General features: G+C 37.9%; 1 protein-coding gene and 1 long non-coding RNA gene across 2 annotated transcripts; one reads left to right on the forward strand and one right to left on the reverse strand.

Moving 5' to 3' along the window:
• Window positions 1-3,475: 3,475 nt before the first annotated feature.
• Window positions 3,476-27,313, reverse strand: LOC125279555 (phosphatidylinositol 4-kinase alpha-like). Its single transcript, XM_048209352.1, has 20 exons — window positions 26,780-27,313; window positions 25,510-25,668; window positions 24,672-24,751; window positions 22,902-23,101; window positions 22,640-22,730; window positions 20,348-20,515; window positions 20,204-20,257; window positions 19,706-19,826; window positions 19,506-19,635; window positions 17,733-17,803; window positions 17,568-17,640; window positions 17,126-17,196; window positions 16,851-16,957; window positions 16,271-16,375; window positions 15,775-15,900; window positions 14,469-14,589; window positions 14,234-14,393; window positions 14,065-14,154; window positions 13,667-13,750; window positions 3,476-4,212 (listed from the first exon to the last, which is right to left on the reverse strand). The coding sequence occupies exons 2-20, from the start codon at window positions 25,631-25,633 to the stop codon at window positions 4,161-4,163; spliced, it is 2,028 nt and encodes a 675-aa protein (XP_048065309.1). The 5' UTR covers window positions 25,634-25,668; window positions 26,780-27,313; the 3' UTR covers window positions 3,476-4,160.
• Window positions 7,450-10,685, forward strand: LOC125279558. Its single transcript, XR_007187403.1, has 3 exons — window positions 7,450-7,985; window positions 8,892-9,018; window positions 10,596-10,685. It is a non-coding gene; the product is annotated as an uncharacterized LOC125279558 (long non-coding RNA).
• Window positions 27,314-27,741: the final 428 nt, after the last annotated feature.

The following is a 27,741-nucleotide window of genomic DNA, read 5'->3' on the forward strand; positions in this document are numbered from 1 at the left end:
ACGCCTGTTGTCGTATAGGCTAGTTTTATTGAGAAAATAGTGTATGAAGTAAAGACTCGACACCTGTTGTCGTATAGGCTAGTTTTATTGAGAAAATAGTGTATGAAGTAAAGACTCGACGCCTGTTGTCGTATAGTTTTATTAAGAAAATAGTGTATGAAGTAAAGACTCGACGCCTGTTGTCGTATAGTTTTATTGAGAAAATAGTGTATTAGTAAAGACTCGACACCTGTTGTCGTATAGGCTAGTTTTATTAAGAAAATAGTGTATGAAGTAAAGACTCGACGCCTGTTGTCGTATAGGCTAGTTTTATTGAGAAAATAGTGTATGAAGTAAAGACTCGACACCTGTTGTCGTATACTGTTATTAAGAAAATAGTGTATTAGTAAAGACTCGACGCCTGTTGTCGTATAGTTTTATTAAGAAAATAGTGTATTAGTAAAGACTCGACGCCTGTTGTCGTATAGTTTTATTAAGAAAATAGTGTATTAGTAAAGACTCGACGCCTGTTGTCGTATAGTTTTATTAAGAAAATAGTGTATGAAGTAAAGACTCGACGCCTGTTGTCGTATAGGCTAGTTTTATTGAGAAAATAGTGTATGAAGTAAAGACTCGACACCTGTTGTCGTATACTTTTATTAAGAAAATAGTGTATTAGTAAAGACTCGACGCCTGTTGTCGTATAGTTTTATTAAGAAAATAGTGTATGAAGTAAAGACTCGACACCTGTTGTCGTATAGTTTTATTGAGAAAATAGTGTATGAAGTAAAGACTCGACGCCTGTTGTCGTATAGTTTTATTAAGAAAATAGGCTAGTGTATGAAGTAGCTAAAGACTCGACGCCTGTTGTCGTATAGTTTTATTAAGAAAATAGGCTAGTGTATGAAGTAGCTAAAGACTCGACGCCTGTTGTCGTATAGGCTAGTTTTATTGAGAAAATAGTGTATGAAGTAAAGACTCGACACCTGTTGTCGTATAGTTTTATTGAGAAAATAGTGTATGAAGTAAAGACTCGACACCTGTTGTCGTATAGTTTTAATGAGAAAATAGTGTATGAAGTAAAGACTCGACGCCTGTTGTCGTATAGTTTTATTAAGAAAATAGGCTAGTGTATGAAGTAGCTAAAGACTCGACGCCTGTTGTCGTATAGGCTAGTTTTATTGAGAAAATAGTGTATGAAGTAAAGACTCGACACCTGTTGTCGTATACTTTTATTAAGAAAATAGTGTATTAGTAAAGACTCGACGCCTGTTGTCGTATAGTTTTATTAAGAAAATAGTGTATGAAGTAAAGACTCGACACCTGTTGTCGTATAGTTTTATTGAGAAAATAGTGTATTAGTAAAGACTCGACACCTGTTGTCGTATAGTTTTATTAAGAAAATAGTGTATGAAGTAAAGACTCGACACCTGTTGTCGTATAGTTTTAATGAGAAAATAGTGTATGAAGTAAAGACTCGACGCCTGTTGTCGTATAGTTTTATTAAGAAAATAGGCTAGTGTATGAAGTAGCTAAAGACTCGACGCCTGTTGTCGTATAGGCTAGTTTTATTGAGAAAATAGTGTATGAAGTGAAGACTCGACACCTGTTGTCGTATAGTTTTATTGAGAAAATAGTGTATTAGTAAAGACTCGACGCCTGTTGTCGTATAGTTTTATTAAGAAAATAGTGTATGAAGTAAAGACTCGACACCTGTTGTCGTATAGTTTTATTAAGAAAATAGTGTATGAAGTAAAGACTCGACGCCTGTTGTCGTATAGTTTTATTAAGAAAATAGTGTATGATGTAAAGACTCCACGCCTGTTGTTGTATAGTTGTTGTTGTTGTATAGTAGTTGTTGTATAGAGCCGCTCGAAGCGCTCATTTGGTCGGGTCGGCGTGGCAGTGCGAGCCGCCGCCTTAAAGGAAAGCAGCTCGAAGAGCTCGTCGGTTCACCATCGAGAGGACGCAGCTCTGGAGTGACCCTGCATCTCGGTGCACTCGTTCGGATAATTCAGCGCGGCTATGCGCGCCGCTGCCTTGAAGGAGAGTAACTCGAAACGCTCGGTCGGTCGGTGCAGCGTGGCTATGCCTTGAAGGAGAGCGTCTCGAAGCGTTTGTTTGGTCGGTTCAGCGCGGCTATGCGAGCCACCGCCTTGAAGGAGAGCCTCTCGACCCGTCTCGATGTCTGCCGAAATGAGAATGAAAGCCGCTTCTATATATATAGGCCACCAGTGATCTGACGTCAGGTGGAAAATTACTTTCATTTTCAACAAAGAGAGAACATTTACAGGAAATATGTTTGAACTCATTCTTCTCTGTGCTCTTTCCATCAATAATCAAGCAAAATATGTTTTAGGAAACAACACAATTCAACAAACACTTATTCTACTATATACTAATATTATACTACTAATATTCTACTAGACAGATTAAATTGCAAATACAGTAACTTTGATGAACACTACTTTTGTGCTTGTGAACCTTTAAAAAAAATACTTTTAAGTTGGTTCAGTACAGTGCCTTCTATTCACAATTCAATGCAAGTTTAAAAAAAAAAAAAATAGAGCATTTAATAAAAAGTGTAAACGTTAACCTCAGTAAATCAAAAAAAAAAAAAAAAAGCAAACAGAAACATTATAAACCAGAGATTGCTATATCTGTTTTCTGTTTATCCTTCCAGTTGAATTATTAACTGTTGAGTTTAAACTGGCAAAAGTTTGTGTCATTGTGTATGACTCCTATAAATTTAGATTTTATTAAAAAAACCTTTAAGAAAAATGTCCATTCTACTTTTTGATGAGGAAATACATAGTGTTGCCCATTTGTCTTTGTTATAATCTGTTTGACAAATCCTATGATATAAATTTTACAAATTTAACAATAGATCAGGGTAAAACAAGGCGGTTCCCTAGATACTGCCTATTCAAAACATGTTACAACACATAACAGGTTCATGACTCAGCAGTGTTTTTCCATGACACACATCAAATTATGCTTGTGTATTTCCTCGTATCTCATTTCAATATTTTCTGACAAAATGTACAAAACAGGGACATTATATTTTTAATATTATTACTTCATATGTGGCATATTGAACTTGAAAGTTGCATTGAAAATTCAAATTAAGTGATTTGAGCAACACGTGTATAGAATAATATAAACATTTAATGAGAATAATAACTAAACATTTAACAAGCACCTGAATATTTCAGATTCAGAAATTGATTTAAAGCCCAAGCAAAGTTATCAAACAAAAGATAAATCAATAGATTATCTGCAGAGCTCTGATCGTGTTCAACTCTGGGGAACTCAATTTCAATAGTGATATTTTAAATAGTGTCAGTCTTTGATGCATTTTGTAAATTAACTAACAGTAGGACTAAACAAGTAATATGGTAACAGCAAAATAAAATAAATTAATTAAATAAAAACATTACATTTTGACATCTGCGATTATCACACGTTCAATGCCAGTAAATAAGCTTTACAAATGTGCAATTATTGTAGACATTTATTAAATATCGCAGACAGAATAAATAGTCCAAAGGAAGGATAAAATTAATGCAACCGTACAAACGAGCGTACAAAGATTAGTCACTTACTGCACAATCGACTGATCAATAAACAGGCACATACTGCAAAACAAGCAGTGATTGATCAGAGGTCATGTGACCATAAAATCACAAATATTATTACACAAAATTCAGAGCTGCAAAACAATCAAGATTCACAGAATAGCAAACATTTCAACTCTTCAAACATCTCTCCTCCACTGCCTGATAATAAATAAAATCAACCAAATACTGATTTTTGTGCGTTAATTTATCACCTCTAAAATGTCCAGACATAGTCCAGCTCTAGTCCAGACCATAAACACATCTGCTGTAACAACAACATGATTTGCCAGGAAATTATCAAAGGCCATAAACAAAATCACATCAAATAAAACTCAAAATGGCACGAAATTGACTTTAAAAAATCAATTATAACTGAAATCATCATGCAGCAGAAAGTGTGTCATGTGAGTCTCATAAGTGCTGATATAAGTGCGTATGAATCCATGCAAACTCATGTCAGGTGTATAAAGTGCAGAAACACACCAGACTGTGACTGTGACAGTGAGAGGAGAACACACACACACACACACACACACACACACACACACGTTTCTCTGGCCTTCAGTACGGGATCTGGTTCTGATAGTACTGGATCATGTCATACGTTTTGCTCCTGGAACAAATGAAAAACATTTCATGTAATTCATATATGATTTATTAAGCATCACATGTAATGATGCAATTAGCACATGAGTGATGTGTGTATATCTGTACATTAGGGGTGTAATGAGGAGACCCGGGGCTTCCCATTTTCAGGACACACATATTTAATCACTGAGAATGTAGTGAGACTTCCACCACAAATCAGCACAATGCCAAATGATTTTGTCTCATTATAACAGCGTGTTACGTACGCTGCGCTATGTAATTGTTTTTTTTTTTCATGTCGCTGCATATGTGTGCATGTCTGTACTCCATTTCAGGTGTGACTTCTGATTGGACGATCCGTCTGTCAATCTGCTGGCGTAAGGGTCTGACGTCAGGGATCGCGCTACCAATCGCTGGTTATGGAGCGGCTTGTGAGCAGCTTAACTTCAATGGCGGCAGCTCGAAAACAGACTCGGGGCTGGGGAGATAGGACACGCTCTGTGAGGATGGTTTTCTCGTTCGAGAGACCAGTCTGAGAGACTGATCAGTGTTTGGGACTTTACTGCTGTTATTATCTTGCAGTTGGGTCAGTTTCTCTTGTGTTGGGCGTGTTTATGTTTGTTTGTGCTCGTGTGTTCAATACGTGCTTGATTTAAGATGCCGATTGTTTATGACCGCTGTACTTGTGGAACCGGGTCAGCTTTGAATGTTCCGGTTCAAAGCTGACCCGTGAAACCTTCATCTCATATCCTGTTTTAAAGTTATGTAGCCTGGCTGGAGAGGTTGCGAGTCAGGTAAGCAGGTCGCGACCTACATTTACACACGCAGAAGAAAATATGTATTAGACACACTAGCCTTAAAGAGTGGTGCTATTTTTGTATATTTTGTTTGGTTAGACAGTGTGGTTTAGTTATAACGTCTTGAACGTTGAAGATGTTTCTTTTTGTATTTTTCTTTTGTTAGTTAGTTTAGTTCTTTAACTTTAGTTAGTTTTTTTTGTTATATTTAGTTCTTTGATTTAAGCTCCACTCTCTCACTCCTTCCTCTCCTCCAGATCTTTTGCTGTTTGTTTATTCTTGTTACGTTGTATATATTGTAAATATCTACTTTATTACTTTATTATTATATTACTTCACTTATATTTACTGAAATTAAACCTTTGCAACGAAATTGCTGGTTTGTCTGTCCCTTTTCTTTTGCCATCCTGTTACTGCCATTATACACACATTGCCACTGTTTTGTTATGTCTGATAATATTCCTAGACAAACTACATCTAATTAACGAGGGACGTAACATATTTGGGGGCTCGTCCGGGATCCCTTTCTCTTTTTGGGGAAGGGATCTCAAGTTTTTATATTGTTTCCAATATCTTGGAGTATGATAGTTGTGTGTGTGTGTGTGTGTGTGTTTTTGTATGGTGCAGGAAATGGCAATGAAAAGGGCATTGTTTGGTGCATTGTGAAGTGTATAGTGATAATTGGACACAATGAGTACTTTTGACTTGCAATCATTTGTTGCTAATCCAACTTTGCAAGCGTTTGAGCGATGTAGAAAAGACGAGTTGCTGCAGATAGCTGACCACTATCGCATTCCTGTGGTGAGGCAGTCTCTAAAGCGTATTATTAAGAATGAGATTTTGAAACGTTTGGTCGAATTAAAAGTGTTTCTATTTCCAGATGCGGAAAGTGAGCGAGCTGACACTTCGGCTGTGGAAAAGCGTACGCCTAGCGTGGGGAATTTGGAGGAGGCAACAGGTGAGAATGCTGAGGTGGAGGCGGAGGCCGAGCCCAAGGCTGTCTTACCGCCCTTCTACCCACTGTCTCCGTCTTCCGTAGAGTCTGGGGGTGATGCGCGACTTAAGGTTCGCATAGCCCGACTCCAGATGGAAGTGCAGGAGCGAGCTGAGACGTGCCAAGCTGAAATGAAGTTACGCTTAGAGATCCGTAAATTGGAAATTGAGGCAGAGACGCAGGTAAAATTGCGACAGCTCGAGTTAGAGTCAGCGAAGGCTGTCTCTGACCGAACTGCGCAGCTTAATCCTGTTAGCCCTGTTGTTGCTTCAGTAAATTCGGCAAATTCTGTGAGTGATTCGACCACTACATTCGATATTAGTAAGCAAATCGCTTTGGTGCCTCACTTTAGAGAATCCGAAGTGGACACGTACTTTGCTGCTTTCGAGCGAGTAGCTGCTGCACTTCATTGGCCAAAAGAGGTTTGGTGTCTGTTACTACAGTGTCGACTCTTTGGAAAAGCACAGGAAGTTTGCTCTGCGCTATCTTTAGAGGAAAGCTTGCGATATGATGTCGTAAAGAATGCTGTACTTCGCGCATATGAGTTGGTACCTGAAGCGTATCGGCAACGCTTTAGGAACCATAAGAAGGTAGCTCAGCAAACATTTGTGGAATTCGCCCAGGAGAAGGGAGTTCTTTTTGATAAATGGTTGTCTACTAACAATGTGCAAGATTTAAGTTCGTTGAGAGAGCTAATGCTTTTAGAAGATTTTAAGAACTGTTTGTCGGAACGAGTAGTCACACACTTGAATGAACAAAAAATTACGTCATTGTAACAAGCCGCGATTCTTGCGGATGAGTACGTGTTAACGCATAAGAGTGTGTTTGTTTCAGGTCGGCCAGAGAAAGCACTGAATTCGGCTTCAACTCAAAATTCGAGTACCCGTACTAAAAGTAGTTCCCCGCAGAATAAAGAAACACGAGAATGTTTTTATTGTCACAAGGTAGGGCATGTTATTTCTGATTGCCTGATGCTTAAACGTAAGAACCAGCAAGGACAGGTAAAACCTGTTAATTTTGTGAAGGCTGGGTCTGAAACTGTTCTAGAGAAGGATGAAATCGATGCAGGGTTTAAGCCATTCTTGATGAAAGGGTTAATCTCCGTAAATGGTAAACCTGAGGAGCAGAAAGAGGTACAGATCTTGAGGGATACGGGAGCAATTCAATCATTTGTAATATCTGATGTACTTCCGTTGTCGGAACAGACATCTTGTGGGTCAAGTGTACTAGTGCAAGGGATTGAAATGGGCGTAATTAAGGTACCATTGCATCAGATACACTTACAGAGTGACTTGGTTTCAGGTTTTGTTAGGGTGGGTATACGTTCTTCCTTTCCTGTCAAAGGTGTTGCATTCATTCTTGGAAATGATTTGGCAGGAGGTAAAGTGTCACCTGTGCCAGAAGTTGTTGATAAACCTGACTGTTTTATCCATGCGGATGACATCTCTGATAATTTTCCAGACGTATTTGCTGCTAGCGTAGTTACTCGTGCGCAGAAACGCAGAATTGGAGATGACATTGTTCTGTCTGACACTTTTATGTCACCCGTGTTCACTGAAGAAAGTTCAGGGTCAGATCAGAAGGGCACGGATGATGTTCAGCATGATAAATATTCCGCTGAGTCTGAATTGTTAGCTGAACCATTTTCTCATGAACGGATTAAGATCGCACAACGAGAAGACGTGTCACTGACTAAATGTTTTTCTGCTGCTGAAAGTACAGACTCAGATAAAACCAGTTTTGTAAAATATGTGATTGAAAATGGGCTACTGTTAAGGAAATGGCGTCCTAATTCAGATGTGGAGAATGAGTGGGAGGTTGTGTGCCAGATCGTTTTGCCTACTGCCTACCGCAAACAAGTGTTGAGTTTGGCACATGATCACGAGTTAGCAGGTCATTTAGGTGTGACAAAAACCTATAACCGCATTCTCCAACATTTCTTTTGGCCTGGCTTGAAGAGAGATGTATCTCAGCATTGCCGTACTTGTCATGAATGTCAGGTGATGGGTAAGCCGAAACAAAAGATTCCACCAGCTCCGTTAGTTCCGATTCCTGTCATTTGCGAACCGTTTGAACACATAATTTTGGATTGTGTTGGTCCGTTGCCGAAATCAAAGGCAGGAAATCAATTTTTGTTAACCATTATGTGTTCTGCAACACGTTTTCCGGAAGCTGTTCCATTGAGGAAAAATAACTGCACCTGTTGTTATTAAAGCTTTGCTCAAATTCTTCTCCACATTCGGGTTGCCAAAAATCGTGCAGACAGATCAGGGGACGAATTTTATTTCTAATGTTTTTAGACAAGTGTTGAAAACCTTGGGCATCACGCATCGAATTTCGAGCGCCTACCATCCTGAAAGTCAGGGTGCGATCGAACGTTTCCATCAGACGTTAAAGTCGATGTTGAGAAAGTATTGTCTAAGTTCTGGGAAAGAATGGGATGAGGGAGTACCACTTGTACTATTTGCAGTTCGTGAGGCAACTCAAGAATCTCTGGGATTTAGTCCTGCAGACTTAGTTTTTGGTCACACAGTTCGAGGTCCGTTAAAAGTCGTGAAGGACGGGATGTTAAATGACAAAAAGCCAACCGAACAAAATGTGCTGGATTATGTCAGCCGATTCCGGGAACGATTGCATAATGCGTGTTCATTTGTACAAAAATCGTTGTCAATTGCTCAGGAGGGCATGAAGAAACGGTACGATAAGAAAGCTGTTGTGCGTGAGATTCAACCCGGTGATGAAGTTTTAGTACTGTTACCAGTACCTGGTTCAGTTTTGACTGCCCGTTTTTCTGGTCCGTACAGGGTATCTAAGAGATTGAGCGAGACTGATTTTGTGATACACACGCCTGATCGCAAACGAAAGTTTCGAACATGCCATATTAACATGTTGAAATCATATTGTTCTCGAAAGGTACCTGAGAAATTTTTGGAGGAACAAGAAAAGCCAGTCGCTGTTCCTACTGAGGTTTTAGCCGTTGCTGCTATTGCTGTGCCTGACTCCACTGCAGTGAATGATGAGGTTCTGCTGCCATCTCCTGGTGAGTGTTATACTGACGATGGTGTTACACTTCATAATGATTTGTCAACGTGTGGTAGACTTTCAAATTCTGAAGTTTTAAAAAGCTTGCCAGAAAACCTTGATAATTTGCTTGAGTCACAGAAACAGGATATTATGAAACTAATTCGAGATTTTCCTATGTTGTTTGGTGATGTGCCGACTCGAACTAATGTGTTACAGCATGATATCCAAGTGACGTGCAGTTCTTCTATTAAACAACATGCTTATAGAGTGAACAATATCAAGCGTTCTGTGATGAAGTCTGAGGTGGATTACTTGTTAAAAAACAACTTGGCTGAACCTAGCTACAGTCCGTGGAGTTCACCTTGTCTTCTTGTACCGAAATCTGATGGCACATTTCGGTTTTGCACAGATTATCGAAAAGTAAATTCTGTGACTGTACCAGATAGCTATCCTCTTCCTAGAATGGAAGACTGTATAGATAACTTGGGTTCTGCTAAGTTCGTGACGAAACTAGATTTGCTGAAAGGGTTGACCGCTCGAGCTGCGGAAATTTCAGCTTTCGTTACTCCGGATAACTTCCTACAGTACCGGGTTATGGCGTTCGGGCTGCGAAATGCTCCCGCCACATTTCAGCGCCTCGTAAACATTGTACTGTCAGGAATTCAAAACTGTAATGCATACTTAGATGATTTAGTTATCTATTCGTCTGATTGGTCTGCGCATTTAACTGCTCTTCGGACAGTTTTTAAAAGCTTAGCTGACGTTTCCTTGACAATTAATTTAGCCAAGTGTGAATTTGGTAAAGCAACGATTACTTACTTGGGCAAAGAAGTAGGTCAAGGTCAAGTTGTCCTGTTAGTGCCAAAGTATCTGCTATTGCTGACTTTCCAGTTCCAACGACAAGACGAGAGTTACGTCGGTTTTTAGGAATGGCTGGTTACTACAGAAGTTTCTGCCGAAATTTCTCAACTGTAGTACATCCTTTGACCAGTTTGTTAAGCCCATCAAATGCTTTTATTTGGAGTGATGCGTGTCAGCATGCTTTTGACAGTGCAAAGTTGTTGCTAACTAGTGCACCTGTTCTCGCTGCCCCAGATTTTACACGTGCTTTTAAATTGGAAGTGGATGCTAGTGCTGTAGGCATGGGAGCTGTTCTTCTCCAGGAAGATGACGTTGGTTTTGAGCATCCAATTTGTTACTTCTCTCGAAAATTCAACCGACATCAGCGAAATTATTCTACCATTGAGAAGGAAGCTTTAGGTTTGATTCTGGCCTTACAGTTTTTTGAGGTTTATGTTGGTTCATCTGTTCTGCCTGTTACTGTGTACACGGATCACAATCCCTTGGTGTTCTTGTTTAGAATGTACAATCACAATCAACGTCTTATGCGTTGGTCGTTGATTGTGCAGAATTATAACTTGATCATAAAGCATAAAAAGGGTTCAGAAAATATCATTGCTGATACTTTATCTAGAGTATGAAGCTGCTTTATGTTAAGTTTTAAGGGGGAGAGTGTTACGTACGCTGCGCTATGTAATTGTTTTATTTTTTTCATGTCGCTGCATATGTGTGCATGTCTGTACTCCATTTCAGGTGTGACTTCTGATTGGACGATCCGTCTGTCAATCTGCTGGCGTAAGGGTCTGACGTCAGGGATCGCGCTACCAATCGCTGGTTACGGAGCGGCTTGTGAGCAGCTTCTTCAATGGCGGCAGCTCGAAAACAGACTCGGGGCTGGGGAGATAGGACACGCTCTGTGAGGATGGTTTTCTCGTTCAAGAGACCAGTCTAAGAGACTGATCAGTGTTTGGGACTTTACTGCTGTTATTATCTTGCAGTTGGGTCAGTTTCTCTTGTGTTGGGCGTGTTTATGTTTGTTTGTGCTCGTGTGTTCAATACGTGCTTGATTTAAGATGCCGATTGTTTATGACCGCTGTACTCGTGGAACCTTCATCTCATGTTCCGGTTCAAAGCTGACCCGTGAAACCTTCATCTCATATCCTGTTTTAAAGTTATGTAGCCTGGCTGGAGAGGTTGCGAGTCAGGTAAGCAGGTCGCGACCTACATTTACACACGCAGAAGAAAATATGTATTAGACACACTAGCCTTAAAGAGTGGTGCTATTTTTGTATATTTTGTTTGGTTAGACAGTGTGGTTTAGTTATAACGTCTTGAACGTTGAAGATGTTTCTTTTTGTATTTTTCTTTTGTTAGTTAGTTTAGTTCTTTAACTTTAGTTAGTTTTTTTTTTTTGTTATATTTAGTTCTTTGATTTAAGCTCCACTCTCTCACTCCTTCCTCTCCTCCAGATCTTTTGCTGTTTGTTTATTCTTGTTACGTTGTATATATTGTAAATATCTACTTTATTACTTTATTATTATATTACTTCACTTATATTTACTGAAATTAAACCTTTGCAACGAAATTGCTGGTTTGTCTGTCCCTTTTCTTTTGCCATCCTGTTACTGCCATTATACACACATTGCCACTGTTTTGTTATGTCTGATAATATTCCTAGACAAACTACATCTAATTAACGAGGGACGTAACACAGCGGAAACAACTTAAAACACTCGGTCATTTATGGTCATACCATTACATTGAACAAACATTGTTCTTTTGTAAAATAAAGCAAACAAACAGGAAGCCGCTTTCTGCCGTCCTGGTATCCTTTCGGTGAAGTTTGTGGAGCGCGTCACAAAAATTAAGCGAAACTCCGTGTATATATCTGAAGTGTGCATCTGAACACTTGGGCTGTGTCTGAAAACTGTAAATGCTGCCTTTGGAGGACACAACTTAAGGTAGGAAGGCATTAAGGCACATCTGAATCCAGTGTTAGCTTCACTTCCCGTTTCCTGAGATACCTTCATCTGATCGATTTTTGAAGGAAGCATAGATGTATATTTTGCTGCCTTTGATATCCCACAATTCTGTGCTTTCCATTCTGTGACAGTTGAGCTAGAAAAATAAAGATGACGTCCGAAAGTTGAGTTTGCTGCTCAGTTTGTCTGTAAATGTACATTTTTGACCAACATTTCCACTTTTGATGCCATTTCTAACGAGAAATGACTACTGTAGTTATTTAATATGTTTAGTTCTCACCAAAGCTCACGCTATTAGATCATTAAACTGTTACGCTGCCTCAGAAGTCTGTCTGAAATCAGTCTCGTGAGGTGCTTTCATGCACAAACAAGTCATTGCCTAGGTTTTCGGATGCAGCCTTGTTTTGGGTCGGTGCGTAGAATCAGGGTTGCCACGTTTTTACATCAAAACCTGCCCAATTGCTACTCAAAACTATCCCAATTGCATTCTGGAGGGGTAAAATCTGCTTTTTGGTGGGGTTCCCCTGGTTAAATATCATGCTATTTGGGGTCGATTAAACCCACGGACATAAAAAAACAGAACGCGCTTTCTGCCGTCCCAGTTTCCTTTCCGTGAAGTTTGTGGAGCGCGTCACAAAAATTCATTGAAACTCAGCATATAGGCTACTAGCAAGCTCTTGTGTGCATCTGAACACTTAGCTGTGTTCAAAATCACCCCTTATACCCTTGTTCACTATTCCCTATATTACTCTACTTGAAGGATTGAATGAAAACGAGTGAGTGAATTTGGACACTGAGTGCCGTTTTTGCATTGTTTGTACCTGCTGTTTAATAATCATTCGAATGCGTTTAAATAACGAATGAGCACTCGATATCGTCCACTATGGTTTCGGACGCAACTACAAATGGCTGTCCCCTCAAACAGTGCCCTATTAAGTTATAAGGGGCGATTTCGGACTCAACCCCTTGTTTTGGGTTGGTGCGTAGATTTTTATGCTCCTTTTCCTGTTGTGGCGGTTACTAAATAGAGTTGCATTACCACACGCGCCACAGTCTTCTGACTGTATGCACCGAATCGTGACATCTGTACCGTGACCGTTCGGCGGATAATTACATGTACTGTTTAGGGGTGTATCAGTACACGTATTCGTTACACCCCTAAACAACAAACAACCGTTTCGGTACAGGGCTTTCGGTCCGGTGCACGTGTGCACTTACATTGCAACATTAAGGTCTCCTATTAATCACAATAAGCTCTGCGTTTTGTTACTTTTGATAAGAAACAAAGTGTCATCCTTAAAATTCTGTCCACGAAATTCAAACAGAAAGTGCCGTTTTGATGCGCAAAATAACGCAAGCGAAGGGAGTCAAAAACATCTTGCCGTCAAACATCCCGATTTGTACAAAGAATTTAAAGAGCGACAGGTTAGTGAATGTGATACCAGCATTGTTTATGCTCTCAAACATTAAATGAGTGTTTTTTATTTATTTTACTCGTGCAAGCAGACCTGAGGTGTATTATTGAGTCTAAGTTTAATAAGTGATATCTGGTTGCAAAAATTAATTTAAAAATACATATTTTGGTATCGTGACAACACTACTCCCTACATAGTTTATAGCATCAGAAAAGATAATTTTTTATCCTTATGAATCTTTTAGTTATAATTGAGTATATTTAAAGACAAAAACACAATTTGTTCAGTAAACCATGGTTTAAAAAGAAATTTTATGTTTAGTTTTCTCCCCACCTGCTGTACCGAATCCGTACCGAACCGTGAGTTTTGTGTACCGTTACACCCCTACTGTACATTCAGTGTGTTTGTGTGTGTGAGAGACACTGACCTGCTGCTCAGGAAGCAGTTCTGAATGACTTTGATGATAAAAGCCGCTGCTTCCTTCTCACTCACTCCAGGGTTAAAACGCTGCCTACAACACAAGATTCACTTCAGATCATCACACAAAGCATGCATGTTCTCCTGCTGTTCCTGTTGAAGCGTTTCTGGAGATGTTCTTGACATCTATGATGATGCATTCGTAATAATTCTCAAATTTATAACAAATTTATAACAACAAATACACGTTAATGTATATTGATTTGTGTTTCAATTCAAAAAATGGTTCTTCCATAGCTTGATTTATCAAAAATGTACATTTTTCCAATACAAGTCTGACATTTGCATGTACATAAAAACTCAACGTTATCCATCCTTTCTGCTCCACTGAAGTTGCTTTAAACTCACTTGAGCAGTTTGATGGTCTGACCGCGGAAGCAGGGCAATCCTGTATCCAACATCAGCGTTACCAAGGCAACCACAGCATCCATGTATGGCCTAGAGTGCAACAGAGATCATTCAGTTCTTCAGTTTCTAACAGAGACATTAAAATACATAATTCACACACACATCTCACCTGACGGCCAGGTATCCGCGCACACACATCTCCATGAACCACTTAAAGGGCGTGGCCTCCATCTTGCCGCCCATGATCATCACCATCTCGTCCGTCAGTTTGATGTCCGGCTCCCAGCCCAGATTCCCACCCGGAGAACTCTCAAACATGAAGCCGAAGTCTGAGGAGCGAACGCACACGTTAGAAACACGCGTGATAAACACAGAACAGAGCTTTATGATGGTTTGAGTCACACCGATGTGGATGAGGTGTCCCTGTCTGTCCAGCATGATGTTCCCGTTGTGTCTGTCCTTGATCTGCAGCAGGAAGAGCAGCAGACTGTACGCAGCCATGCTCCTGATGAAGTTATACCTCGCCTGCAGGAGACACGAGAGAGAGACGGAGCAAAAACAACCACTGAAAACTGTGTTTCACAACTCCATCCTTCACAGCCGGGTTTGCTTCGGATAAAAGCAAATGCGTAAAAGTAAATGTATAACCATATTTGAAGGCTGCCTAGCCCTAAGTTTTGTTTTAAAAACTTATTTTAATTGATGGGCACTCCTAATATTAAATAAATATTAAATAACATTATATAAATTAAAAAAAGTCATTTTTCAGGGTTCTTACTCTTTTTAACTAGAGAATCTGCATGACTTTTACAGTCATTGTTGATTTATTGGATAAGAATTAAGAATAATATTTTTTTCCTCAATTTCTACAGTACCTGATCAAATATATTACATATAAAACAATTATTTTAATTTACATGACTTTTCCAGGTCTAGAAAAAACTTTCACACTTTCAAAGACTGTGGGAATCCTGGATCTCAAAAAATAAATAAATCAATAAATAATTAAATAAATAAACAAAATACATGAAAAGAAACAGGAAAAAAATAAATAAATTAAAATAAGAAATAAGTGAATTAAATTAAGAAAAATATAAATAGCAAATAAATAGTTTTTTAAGTTGTTTAAGCTTATAAAAAAGAAATACATTAAAATAAGAAATAATTAAATTAATAAATTACATTAAAATAGAAAATAAATTACTTTTAGTTCGTTTAAGCCCAATAAAAAAAGAAATACATTAAAATAAGAAATAAATTAAAAGAAAATAATTTGCTTTTTAGTTGTTTTAGCTCATAAAAAAAGAAATAAATTAAAATAAAAAATAATTAAATTAAGGAATACATTAAAATAGAAAATTATTTTTTAGTTAAGTTCATAAAAAAGAAATAATTTATTTTTATGAACCAACTAAAATAATTTATTTTCTATTTTAATGTGTTTCTTAATTTAATTAATTATTAATTATTTTAATTTAATTAATTTTAGCTCATAAAAAAAGAGATAAATCAAAATAAGAAATAATTAAATTAAGAAAAAAATTAAAATAGGAAATAAGTTATTTACAGTCATTTTAAAGTGTGTTTTGTCTGATTTTAAATCCTCATGCAGAAGTTTGCTGACGCCCTCTAGTGGACGCTGGACTCCTGGTTGAGAAACACTGACATCAACAGTGTTCACTAAAAACAAGAGACTGAGGCTTTTCTCACCTTCTGGAAGGCCAGAGTGGATTCGTCTCCGTACTGGTTACGGAAATAATCGTACATCCCGAAATCGGTCTGTCGTCCCAGCTGATCTCTGGACTTACAGTCTGGGATGCACTCGATGACGCCACACTGCGGGACGAATACAGGACGGTTACACCAAAAACAAAGTTTATCCATATAAAAATAATTAAACATTACTTAAATTTTCATTTTAAAATAAAATTTAGAATAATTTATTTATTTATTTATTTTTTATTATTTTTAAATAAAATAAAAATTTTAAATAACATTTAAGTAAACATAAAATAGAAATACAATTTTAAAATAAAAACTTTTATCATTTAAAAAATAAATAAATAAACATTTAAAATAAAAATTAAAGCAAGCATATAAAATACAAATTTAAAATATAAAATGAACATTAATATATATATTTTTTAAATTTAATAAATAAAATAAAATAAAATAAAATAAAATAAAATAAAATAAAATGACTCACCCCTGGTGCTGTCGCTACCACCCTATAAGGAAAAACAAACAGGTCGAGTCCCACCAGCTGGAAGATGTTCTTAAACAGACCAATGATCTGCAAAGCCAACATGTCCTGGAGGAAGAAAATTAGAAAAAGGAAAGAGAGAGAGAGAAAAAAAAAAACTCTGAACCACTAAAACAAACCTTTTCCACTTAAATATATTACATCTGTTAAATGTGATTTAAACAAAATGCATATCTAAATACAATGCATTTGTTAATGTTTTCTAAAAATGTTGTCAACATCAGTTGATTTATATTACATACATGTTTCTGTTCTGTTTATTTATTTAAAAATTGTAAATGTGAACTGGATGCAATAGAAAAATGCTTAAAAAGATGCCAATGTTCAATAAACAAGGCCTTTGTTAACATTCACACAATAATCACTTATTTCACAAACTATGATAGTTAATTCCCCTGTATGTGCATTAGTATATAATGATGATGTGCTATTCAGCCAATCAGATTTCATAGCTGAAATGTAAACTTATAAGTGCATAAGGGACAAAAACAAAGTACATGAGACGTCAATGTGAAACTGATACCTGTCTGCAGTCGTCTCCGACTTTAAAGATGGCCGCCTGCCAGCAGATCTTCTGAGCGTCTTCTCCGCTTTGAGCTTCATCCAGTGAGTCCGAGCGACACAATAAACCTAAAACACAGAAGTGAGTGTAAAACTTGATGTGTTCGACTGCTTAAAAGGCACCACAATCCCTCAGACTTTCATCTTAAATGTCTAAAATTATTTTTTATCCGTTATTATGCTATGCATTCGTGATTAATCATCTACTTGCATACGTATTTGATGTTTTTTGCATACCCTCTTTCTCGAGTTCACTCACTCCACAGCGTTTCACCTTGAATTTGGCCAGGTATGGTGCTTTTGCAGCACTGAGAGAAAAAACACACAGTCATGTGATTTTATTGTGCATCTAAACCACATCAAATGCGCTTCCAAAGCATGAGATTGATGAACCAACAGCATCATGAGAGAGAGATGCTGAGAGAGATCCAGAGCTGAAGTTCAGATATGCTAATGAGTGTTTGGTTTCTGACCAATCACAACAGACTGGGCCATCTGACCAATCAGAGCAGAGCGGGGTTTAGAGAGACCAAATCCTTGATCGAACTGTTTCAGGCAGTGGATATTATGAGAAAGTGTTTTTGACCTTGTATGCATGTAAACCTGTTGTAGGAGACCTAAAACAAAATTATGAAGCTTTAAAATAGCATAATATGGGCACTTTCAGTGGTGATTGTACCTTTGCATTGGCGTTCCAGATTTGTAGTCAATGTCTAGGACTATGGCCTCGGGGTTACTGGGCAGATAACAGCCTGAGAAACATCAAATGAACGGTTTTGTCACTAAAAGTGGTTGTAATATCAGCCAAGAACAATGTGATCTGATGATGAAGACAGATTCAAACCTGGTTGGACTTTGATATCGGACAGAGCTCTCAGACACGCTCTCTTCCGCTCGTCACCTTTAGGAATGGGCCTGAAATATGGAGAAGATCTCAGCTTCAAACATGAGACAGAAAATGGACAAAGCGCCATCTTGAGACTAAAACAAGAGGTGCGTTCAGTGACGTTAGACATGTTTTCAAAATCAAAAGACTTTGTTGTCTAAGACTCGACAAACCAAAACAAGCAAGAATTATAAAAATAAACAAAAAAAAAATACATAAAACCCACATAACTCTTATAAAAATCAATATAATTCATCTTTAAAGGTGCAATATGTAATATTTTCTGTCCGCTAGAGGCCTATTCAAAACAAAGGCGTCGCTTGATGATGCCAAGTTTGAGTGTGGAATCTTGGGACATGTGATCTTCACATCACAGACGGTGGAAATAATAGGGATTGGACTCGGGAAGAAATCATGTTCATGGATGAGATTATTAACGTTACTGTAGTATGAAGCAGAGCAGGAGCGAGTGTTGTGGAGCTGAACGAGGAGCTGGAGCGATTGATCAACACGCCTCACGAGCAGCGGGACTTTTATTATGACACAGTCGCCGGCACCGCTTCCGCTTTTCCGGTCATGAGTATGAGGTAACGCAGCTCTGTTTATCATATTAGACACATTTGAGAGTGTTGAAAATGATGTTATAACGTTACTCTGTGCGTTCGCTCGGCGGCTGCTGTGAGACACTGTTACACACGCAGTAAGATAGATCGATTTTACAATATCATGTTAAATGCTGGATGATTGTGTTGATAAATGGCATGCAATTAATTTAAAACGTATTGTATGATGGAGAAAATGCTGTATTACTGTTACTAAAAATAAAGCTGCATCTGATTATGCTATGTTAGCTACTTCACAAAATAGTGTTTTTCTCTGAGGCGTGGTAAAGCATGAGACTCACAAAACATCAAGAAAATTAGATTGAAGCAATAAGACTAAATGTGTTGAGCTATATAACAATAATTAGTTTTCTGTCCCTTGTCTATTAAAGCATGTAATATATTAAAGCGTCTTTGGTGTTTTCATGGTTTCTACAAAATAAACCGGAAACCGAGGGTAACGCGGGTATGACGCCATTGACAGGCGACTCCTCACATGTCCCGGAGCCTTGGGTAAAATTGCAATTTTCTCACAATTTACCAATAGTTGCAAACATTTGGGATATTGTAAGTACTCAAGTGACGAAAATATATAACACTGACCTAGTGGTTTTTGGATATTTTACTGCAAAATTCTTACATATTGCACCTTTAAGTCCTATTTAACCCTTGTGCTGTTGAAAATCCATGACCTAATTTGGTGTTCCTGGTCAAAAAAGACCAACCTATTAAATTGCTTGTAAATCTGTCATTATTATGATGTAAAATCATCAAATATTGGATTTAATCTTTTTAACAACTTGTTTTCTTTCAGTTAGCACAGGTTTTGTATTTCTTTTTGGAACTGATTGATAAAGTTGATAAAAAATGTTTAATCCAGTATTTGGCAATAACATGAAACAACCAGAGATTTAGAAGCATTTTTTTTATAGATGTGTCATTTTTGATCTGGCAACACCACAGTTGTAACAACATGGGTGGAAAAATCCCAAAAAAGTGATCATTATACCCTGTGTGAGTGAAGCCAGTAGGTTTTAGTCCAATATTATAACATTAACTAGCATTTCTCTGGGAAAAAAATCATGTTTGAGTCAAAATGAACCAGATGCTAACGGCAGGTTTCTATTACTTTATAATGGCTGAGACATTGGTGATCTTGTTGAAGAAGTCAAACTCGCGCTGGTAGAAGTCTTTAGCTGGACCCGAGAGGGAGCCGATGATCTCTTCAACCAAATGCTCCAGAAGCTCCCCGATGTCAGCTGGAAAACACAGAATGAACATCACTGAGGAGCTCTATCCATTGATCTGAGGATGATGAAGATGGCTTACGGTCTTTCTGGTGTCCCTCCTCGTCTGTGTAGATGTTGGTCTTCATGTTCCAGATGAACTGATGTGCCAGAAGCTGAGACTTCTGTGCCGCCCACAGGATGTATTCTCTCACGTACCCCATCTACACACACACGGTATTACAAGTGCACTCAACACGTCAGGGAGAGAAAATAGAGAATGCAATATATGTCCTGCATATACTACATATGATTTATAATTTTGCTAAATATTAAAATGATGCATGCAACTTAATTTATACCCTTACAAATCTAACTTTGCACATGCAAATCGGGGTTTAGAGAGACCGAATCCTCGAACAAACCGTTTCAGACACTGAGAAAAGATCTGATGCTGCAGTGGATATTATGAGAAAATTAAAGTGTTTTTGGACCTTGGATGCATGTATATCTATTCTAGGAGAATCCAAAACAAAATTAGGAGTCTTTAAAATAGCATAATAGGGGCACTTTAACTTTTTTAATTTCATACACACTATACCTTGTCATAACGGAGAGCCTGAACAATTTGTGGGATGTAAAACAGAATAGCATCCTGTTGAATGAGAGTAAAATATACATTAATAAAGACACTCAGAATGCCCAAGATAAAGCAGTGTATGGAGTGATGATGATGATGGCGTACAGGAGGGAAGGAGCGCAGGACTTTGACGGCGTACTGCGCGGTCAGCGGATGCGGCGGATACATGCTGGAGAAATACGACAGGCCCGTGGGAGGGTCAGCCGGAGCCCAACACAAGATGTGACTCAACTCCGGAGAATCAGCATCAATCGTGTGCCACGTCACCAAGAACTGCAGCGGGAAACACACACGTTCACAGTTACGAGACACAAAATCACATTAATCAAATATTGTTCCTGTATGAGGCAGAAACTGAAGGAACTGGCAGTATTTTTGAGGGGGCACAATGTTTATGAGTAGTGAATGAATAACGCGTCCATGAACTTTTATTTTTTTCAACAGCAAGATTTTAGGTTAAAATTTATATGAATGCATAAGGGAAAAGTGTTTAGTTTAGGTCCTGCAACAAGGGGTGTGCGATATATATCATCTACGATAATAACGTAAATGTTGTTTTAACGATGTGCAATCTGAAATTATGTCTCTCACTTTACAAAAACACACCCAGAGAGTGCATACATATATTAAGTGACTTACATTTTAGACACAATACTGTTTTTGCTCTATTTAGCCACAAAAATGGTTTCAAACCAAGCCACAGGACTGCATTGCTCCTCTGAGCGGTGTTTCATTACTGAATAAACAAATCAGTTGAATGAATGATTCAATGACTCACTCAATGAGAGACAAATGCTTCGTTCCTGAATCAACCGTTTGAATGAATCAGTTGAATCTCAATGACTCACTCATTAACAGTGGCTTGCTGCCACCTGCTGGCAGTTTTAATATCAAATTTAAAGTATCTTTGCATTTTTAAAATCATTTCAAAATATCAATATTCAACATTTTATGTTTAAAACATCAAAATATTAATTATGCATTTGTAATTGCAGGATAAATGCATTCATGTTCCTCTGAGCTGTATTACGTTTATGCATTTGGCAGACGCTTTTATCCAAAGCAACTTACATTGCATTATACTATACGTTTGTATCCGAGTATGTGCAATCCCTGGGATCGAACCTTGACATTGCTAGTGCCACACTCTAACCACTGAGTTACAGGAAAGCTATTAAACAGTCTGTGTAGTGTGTCTAAATGCCACTTCAGACGCAACGTTTTCTTTGCATTGCAAATTTATTTATCGATTAAATGTAAGAATATGACAAAAGATGATGCATACATTTAATTAAGTTTAAAATGGCTTTATAAAGGTAAAAATGCCCAAAAAAGGTAAAAATTAATTTAAACTTATTGGAAATGATCATTTCTGTCACTGCTGCGAACTGATCACCACACAGAATGTGAAAAATATCAAAAACTTTAGGGGACATCTGTCCACGGCGGTCCTAAACCTGCCAAGGTACCAATTCAATAAACACTCTTATCAAAATATCGTTATCTAGAATATCCCAGAAAATATCGAGATATAATTTTTGTCAATATCGCACACCCGTACCTGAAAGTGCCCAAAAATGTAGAATTTTAATCACTTTTTTTACCTTAATTAGTTCATCTTAATATATTTCAGAAATATCCAGGAGGACAAAAACTCCAGGAAACAGACTGTGAAAACAAGACGGTTCCCAAACACGTTCCTGGAGCCTCCCCAACACTGCACATTTTGCATGTCTCCTTTATCTGACACACCTATTTCAGGTCTTGAAGTCTCGACTAATGAGCTGAAGATCTGAATCAGGTGTTTGATTGAGGAGACATGGAAAACATGCAGTGTTGGGGAGGCTCCAGGAACGTGTTTGGGAACCACTGCCCTACTGAACAAAATGTAGTTCTGTACCTCAATGTCAAATTAAATTAAATGGTGCCTACACAGCAAAATCTCCAGAGTTAAATCAACTCTGCTCAGAGAACATAAATAGTGTTAAAATAACACTAAAGCAGAGTTAAAGAGATAATTAAGCAATTAATTAAGTGATGATTGTGCAGTAGTGATGAACACCTGCTGTTAACAAGCAGAATCACTGAAGAAAAGAGAAGCACAAACCCTGCATCCCAATGTGCATACTATTCACCCTATCCACCCTAAATAGTACTGAAAATTACTAACGTCACATACTATTTAGGATGGATAGCATGCACATTGAGACGCAGGCAAGAACTACAACAGCCTTATTAATTGCTTAATTATCTCATTAACTTTAACTCTGCTTCAGTGTTACTTTAACACTATTTAGAGAGGGACCATATTTAACCATGATTTAACTCTGGGGATTTTACTGTGTAACCAACTAAGGTCTATTACACGTTCATTTCTGTTGGGTTCTGGATGTTCACCTTCACAGCCTCAGGAACGTCACTGACCGCTCCCGGATCCAACCGAACCAAGCGGGTCACTTCTGAGAAGATGGCTTCAGTGTTCTTGAACCTGTAAATAGAGTACTGCATTCATTCCTGTAGCTCAAACAGCAGCGCATGGTGCTAGCAATGCCAAAATCATGGGTTTGATTTTCGAGGAATGCGTAATTGGATAAATCTAGGCCTTGAGTGCAATGCCAGTCATCGAATGCATAAAATATAAATGCCTACAGTCGGTCACCTGGCGGGCAGCTGTAGGGCGAGATACGGCGCGATGCTCCACGCCAGATTAACATTGTCCTTCCACTGTTTCTCAGTCAGGCTGATGTACTTTGACCTCCAGTTGGCGATGCTGGTTTCCACAGACTGTTCGGCTGATATCTGGAGCTCCTGGCTGCCCAGAGGATTGTACCAGGTGGTCAGACGCTCCACCTCACTGGCCTATCAACGAATGAAATAAACCACAAGTGCTCATTCGGGTTAATCATGTACTAAGCACATACTACTAGAAGTCATGTGCTGCGTCTCAATTCGCCTGCGTATACTAAGCCCTGAATGTACACTACCAGTCATAAGTTTGTAAACATTACTATTTTTAATGTTTTTGAACGAAGTCTCTTATGCTCATTAAGGCTGCATTTCTTTCATAATAAATACAGAAAAAACAGTAATATTGTGAAATATTATAACAATTTAAAATTATGGTTTTCTATTTTAATATACTTTAAAATATAATTTATTTTATGTGATGCAAAGCTGAATTTTCAGCATCATTACTCCAGTCTTCAGTGTCACATGATCCTTCAGAAATCATTCTAATATGATGATTTGATACTCAGTTATTATCAATGTTGGAAACAGTTGCTTAATATTTTTTTGGAACCTGTGATACTTTTTTCAGGTTTCATTAATGAACAGCATTTATTCAAAATATAAATCTTTTCTAACAATATAAATCTTTACTATCACTTTTTTATATCAATTTAACACATCCGTGCTGAATAAAAGTATTAATTTCTTTCAAAAAAAAAAAGAAAGAAAAAAAATTACTGACCCCAAACTTTTGAACGGTAGTGTATATTGTTACAAAAGATTTCTATTTTAAATAAATGCTGATATTTTTTTAACTTTTTATTCATTTATTCATCAATGAATCCTGAAAAAAGTATCACAGATTATAAAATAATATTAAGCAGCACAACTGTTTCCAACATTGATAATAAATCATCATATTAGAATGATTTCTGAAGGATCATGTGACACTGAAGACTGGAGTAATGATGCTGAAAATTCAGCTTTTCATCACAGAAATAAATTATATTTTAAAGTACATTAAAATAGAAAACCATAATTTTAAATTATAATAATATTTCACAATATTACTGTTTTTTCTGTATTTATTATGAAATAAATGCAGCCTTGATGAGCATAAGAGACTTTATTCAAAAACATTAAAAATAGTAATGTTTACAAACTTTTGTCTGGTAGTGTATATCCTCTTTCTGAAAAAAAAAAGTACATACTTTTGTGTTTGTAGCAAAAAAGTAGACATACTATCATGTCATAAAATTGCATTTTTAACAGATGCTTTTGCATAGTTACATGCATCCTGTCACCGTAAACTGGCCTGTTAATCATCTTGTCACATTGGCACATCCGCCATGTTTGTAGTTTTTTTTAACACTTTTTATTCGTGTTTGTAGTTCTGAACTGAATCCTCTTCCAAAGTGCAATGGGTTATGGGCAATATTAGCCATTATATATATATAATGGCTAAATGACCAAATTTGTCACTACACCAGATCTGCACTGAAAATCTACCTAAAATAGTAGTACGCTTTTCAACATACTATGCTTTGGGACACACTTATTCTAATCTCACATACTATTTAGGATGGATAGTGCGCACACTGGGATGCAGGAATGATATCTCGAGCAGTATTTAGACTAAAGACACACATATTAATCTTGGTCAGTTTTAATAATCCGATAACTGATGCTGTAATCTCACCAGCAGGGCCAGCAGCAGCGTTCTGCGCTTCATGAAGTATTTGTGCAGCTGTGTTCCTCTGTTCGTCTTCTTTGACAAACCTACAAGAGACGAGAATTTAATATGATGTCTAGCAGTCTAAAGTTTGGACACACATGACTGAATTTATGCTGCTCATAATCTTAAAACTCCTTTTGATCTAAAGGCTTCTGCTTAGTTTTGTAGACAAATAGGCCCAGTTTATATGTAGAAATTTCTTTACTGAAATATATAAGAGATTTCATCAATTTATTATTAATCTAACATGTGGACAATAGATTAGAGTTGCATGAAAGGGAAGTTGAGCTTCATTTCATCCCTATTGTGCCGTATATCCGAGTGAACCGCTTCTCAAACAAGAACAAATGTAGGGCGGGGCTTGATTTTGTCTGTGGGGAATTGATTGGATGGTGGTGGTTTGCTATTGGTGGATCTCATGTGAGTGACAGGTTGCCCCGCCCTCATCATCAGAGAAGAGATGTCGCTGCAAGAGGGAGGAGAAGATATTCTGATTCAAGATTAGGAGGAACATGAATTTAAACAAATGATGTGAACAGATAAATCATTTATAATAAATACTGCAATATTCCATAAAAGCAAGAATTGTCAATTTTGACTGTTTGAAGTTTGACTGGTAGTGTATTTTATGTGGTTTAAAGATAAAGAGATGGACAATGATGCTACAACAACAGCATGAGGGAGAGAGAGAAAAAAATCCCTTAGGAAAAAGAGAAGGACTGGCACAGCAGACCCATTGAGCTGTGATGCAGTTTCCAATCCGTCCCCTCTATAAAAAAAGAGAAAGAAATGGGGCGAGGACCTGATTTTTTGGAGAGTGTGGAGACGCCGCTGGACAGCGGGTACGTGTTGATCCAGCCCTGACCGGCCTGTTGTCTGGAGCCCACAGCCGCGTCCAGACTGCTCCTGGAGTCCGTCACCGCCATCACAGACAGACTGTTCACAGACACGTCCTGAGGATCTGACGTCACACACACACACCACTGTCATTACCACTGAATATATACACACACTACAGTTAAAAACTCTGCTCTGCTTCATACTACAGTAACGTTAATAATCACATCCATGAACATGATTTCTTCCCGAGTCCTGTCCTGATTATTTCCACCGGCTGTGAGGTGAAGACCACATGTCCCAAGATTCTGTGCTCAAACTTGGCGTCATCAAGCTACGGCTTTGTTTTGAATAGACCTCTAGCGACCTCTAGTGGACAGAAATATTAAATATTGCACCTTTAAAGGTGCCCTAGAACCAGTTTTTACAAGATGTAATATAAGTCTAAGGTGTCTGTGAAGTTTCAGCTCAAAATACCACATAGATTTTTTTAAATTAATTTTTTTAACTGCCTATTTTGGGGCATCATTAACTATGCACCGATTCAGAAAAAAAAAGGTCATTTTCATCTGTATAAAATTCAACTCAGCATCTTCTCTCTGACTAAAGTCAATGATGCTTTCAGTCATGGCAGAAATAGAAGAGGTAAATGAATATAAAGGAAGGCCAGCAATGATATATCTGCTGATTACAGGAAGTGCTCATGAAATATTAGCATATTACTTGAGTTTTGTATGAAGTGCTTGTGTTGAAACAGAGACTGTTTACTGATGGATCAAATTATGGTTAGTGTGACTGGGCTGGAGTAGGGATGTTTTCTACTGGGATTTGAGGGAAATTCATAAACAGACCTTTATTACAGGTTCTCAGTGGGACACACCTGTTTGTCATATAGTGCTTGTAATACTGAACTGTGTTTTTGTCACAATCTTTATATTTGAAACTGATAATGCTTTGAATCTTACTGTGGACAGTGAAAAGGGGAGGAACAGGGACTAAATAGGATGATGAGGGGTCTAAACTGGTTTGTGTACTGATCTCACTGGATTTCAGTGTTTCAAGTACTGCATGATGCTGAAATACCAGTGATGTTAAAGTCAAACTCATGCTGGTATAGAAATTGTTTGCTGGACCTGAGAGAGAACTGATGAACTCTTCAACCGAATGCTCCAGAAGCTGGAAAACAGAAAACAAACACAAATCCCAAAGAATAAACCAGATATCACTGATCTCACCTTTATCATGGGTTTAGTCAGATGTTTTGTGATGTCTGTCGATGGCTCACAGAAGCTTCTGGAAGGTTCCCGTCAATAATGTTCCACGTCACTGAAGCAGAAACAGGACACACACACCTCATTCATTCATGCTGAGAAACACATTATGTGCAAATGTTCATTAAAGTTAACGAAATGAAGCATTGTTACTTCCCCGTGATAGCGAGTGATGGATCTGGGTTTGCTGAATGGAGTCTTTTGTTCCACAGAAGAAAGTTTCTGACTGCTTTGGATAAAATCATCTGACATCCTTATTCAACTTACCGTCATATCATCTGTTCTCCAAAAACCTACTTGAATTTATTCCATTAGCATAAAAGCCACGGTGAAGGAATGAAATATTTGCAGTGAAGTGCAGTTTATTTTCCCTTTTACGTTCATACCAATGAAATTAATCCGCATGAGTAAAAATCCACATCAAACACTGACTGCTGTCCAAACGTGATATGAGTTACAGCACCAGGACTGAATCAACCGACATTAGAAGGGGTTTTCCAATCCGAAGTGAATCCAAATAAGTGTTATATTTAAGATGATAGATGAAAAACGAGGATGCAAGCTTGAAAGATCTTCTCTCTTCTGTTGAACTGCAGCAACACTGAAGTTTGTCCAAACGGCTGTAGTTTCTGATGCCAGTTTCCAGACGAGCGCTGTCACCTGGACCGCACCAGAGAAGTGTCACGAATTTAAATAAAAAGTAAATAAAAACACACAAAAAAGTGTCACTTTGTTTTTTTATTTTATTTTTTTATTTAAGTTACAGTCATTGGTTATAGTCAAACCATCTCTGCACTTGGAGGAGGGATCGTGGCACCTCTCTGAGGTTGAGGAAGTGTTGCAATCTGCGGGCTTCTGAAATCAACTTGAACACACCTGAACCAATCTGGTACACAGCTGAACCCAGGTGTATCCAGCTAAACTCA

Source organism: Megalobrama amblycephala, linkage group LG12 (genome assembly GCF_018812025.1).
Source record: "Megalobrama amblycephala isolate DHTTF-2021 linkage group LG12, ASM1881202v1, whole genome shotgun sequence".
Lineage (NCBI taxonomy): Eukaryota > Metazoa > Chordata > Actinopteri > Cypriniformes > Xenocyprididae > Megalobrama > Megalobrama amblycephala.

Coding starts and splice junctions, on each gene's coding strand:
- LOC125279555 (XM_048209352.1), bottom strand. CDS start 25,633: ATGGCGGTGACGGACTCCAGGAGCAGTCTGGACGCGGCTGTGGGCTCC. Junction 17,197..17,567: donor TCTGGAACGCCAATGCAAAG/GTACAATCACCA, acceptor TTTTTCTCTCAG/TGCTGCAAAAGCACCATACC. Junction 14,590..15,774: donor CCACTCTGGCCTTCCAGAAG/GTGAGAAAAGCC, acceptor TGTCTCCTGCAG/GCGAGGTATAACTTCATCAG.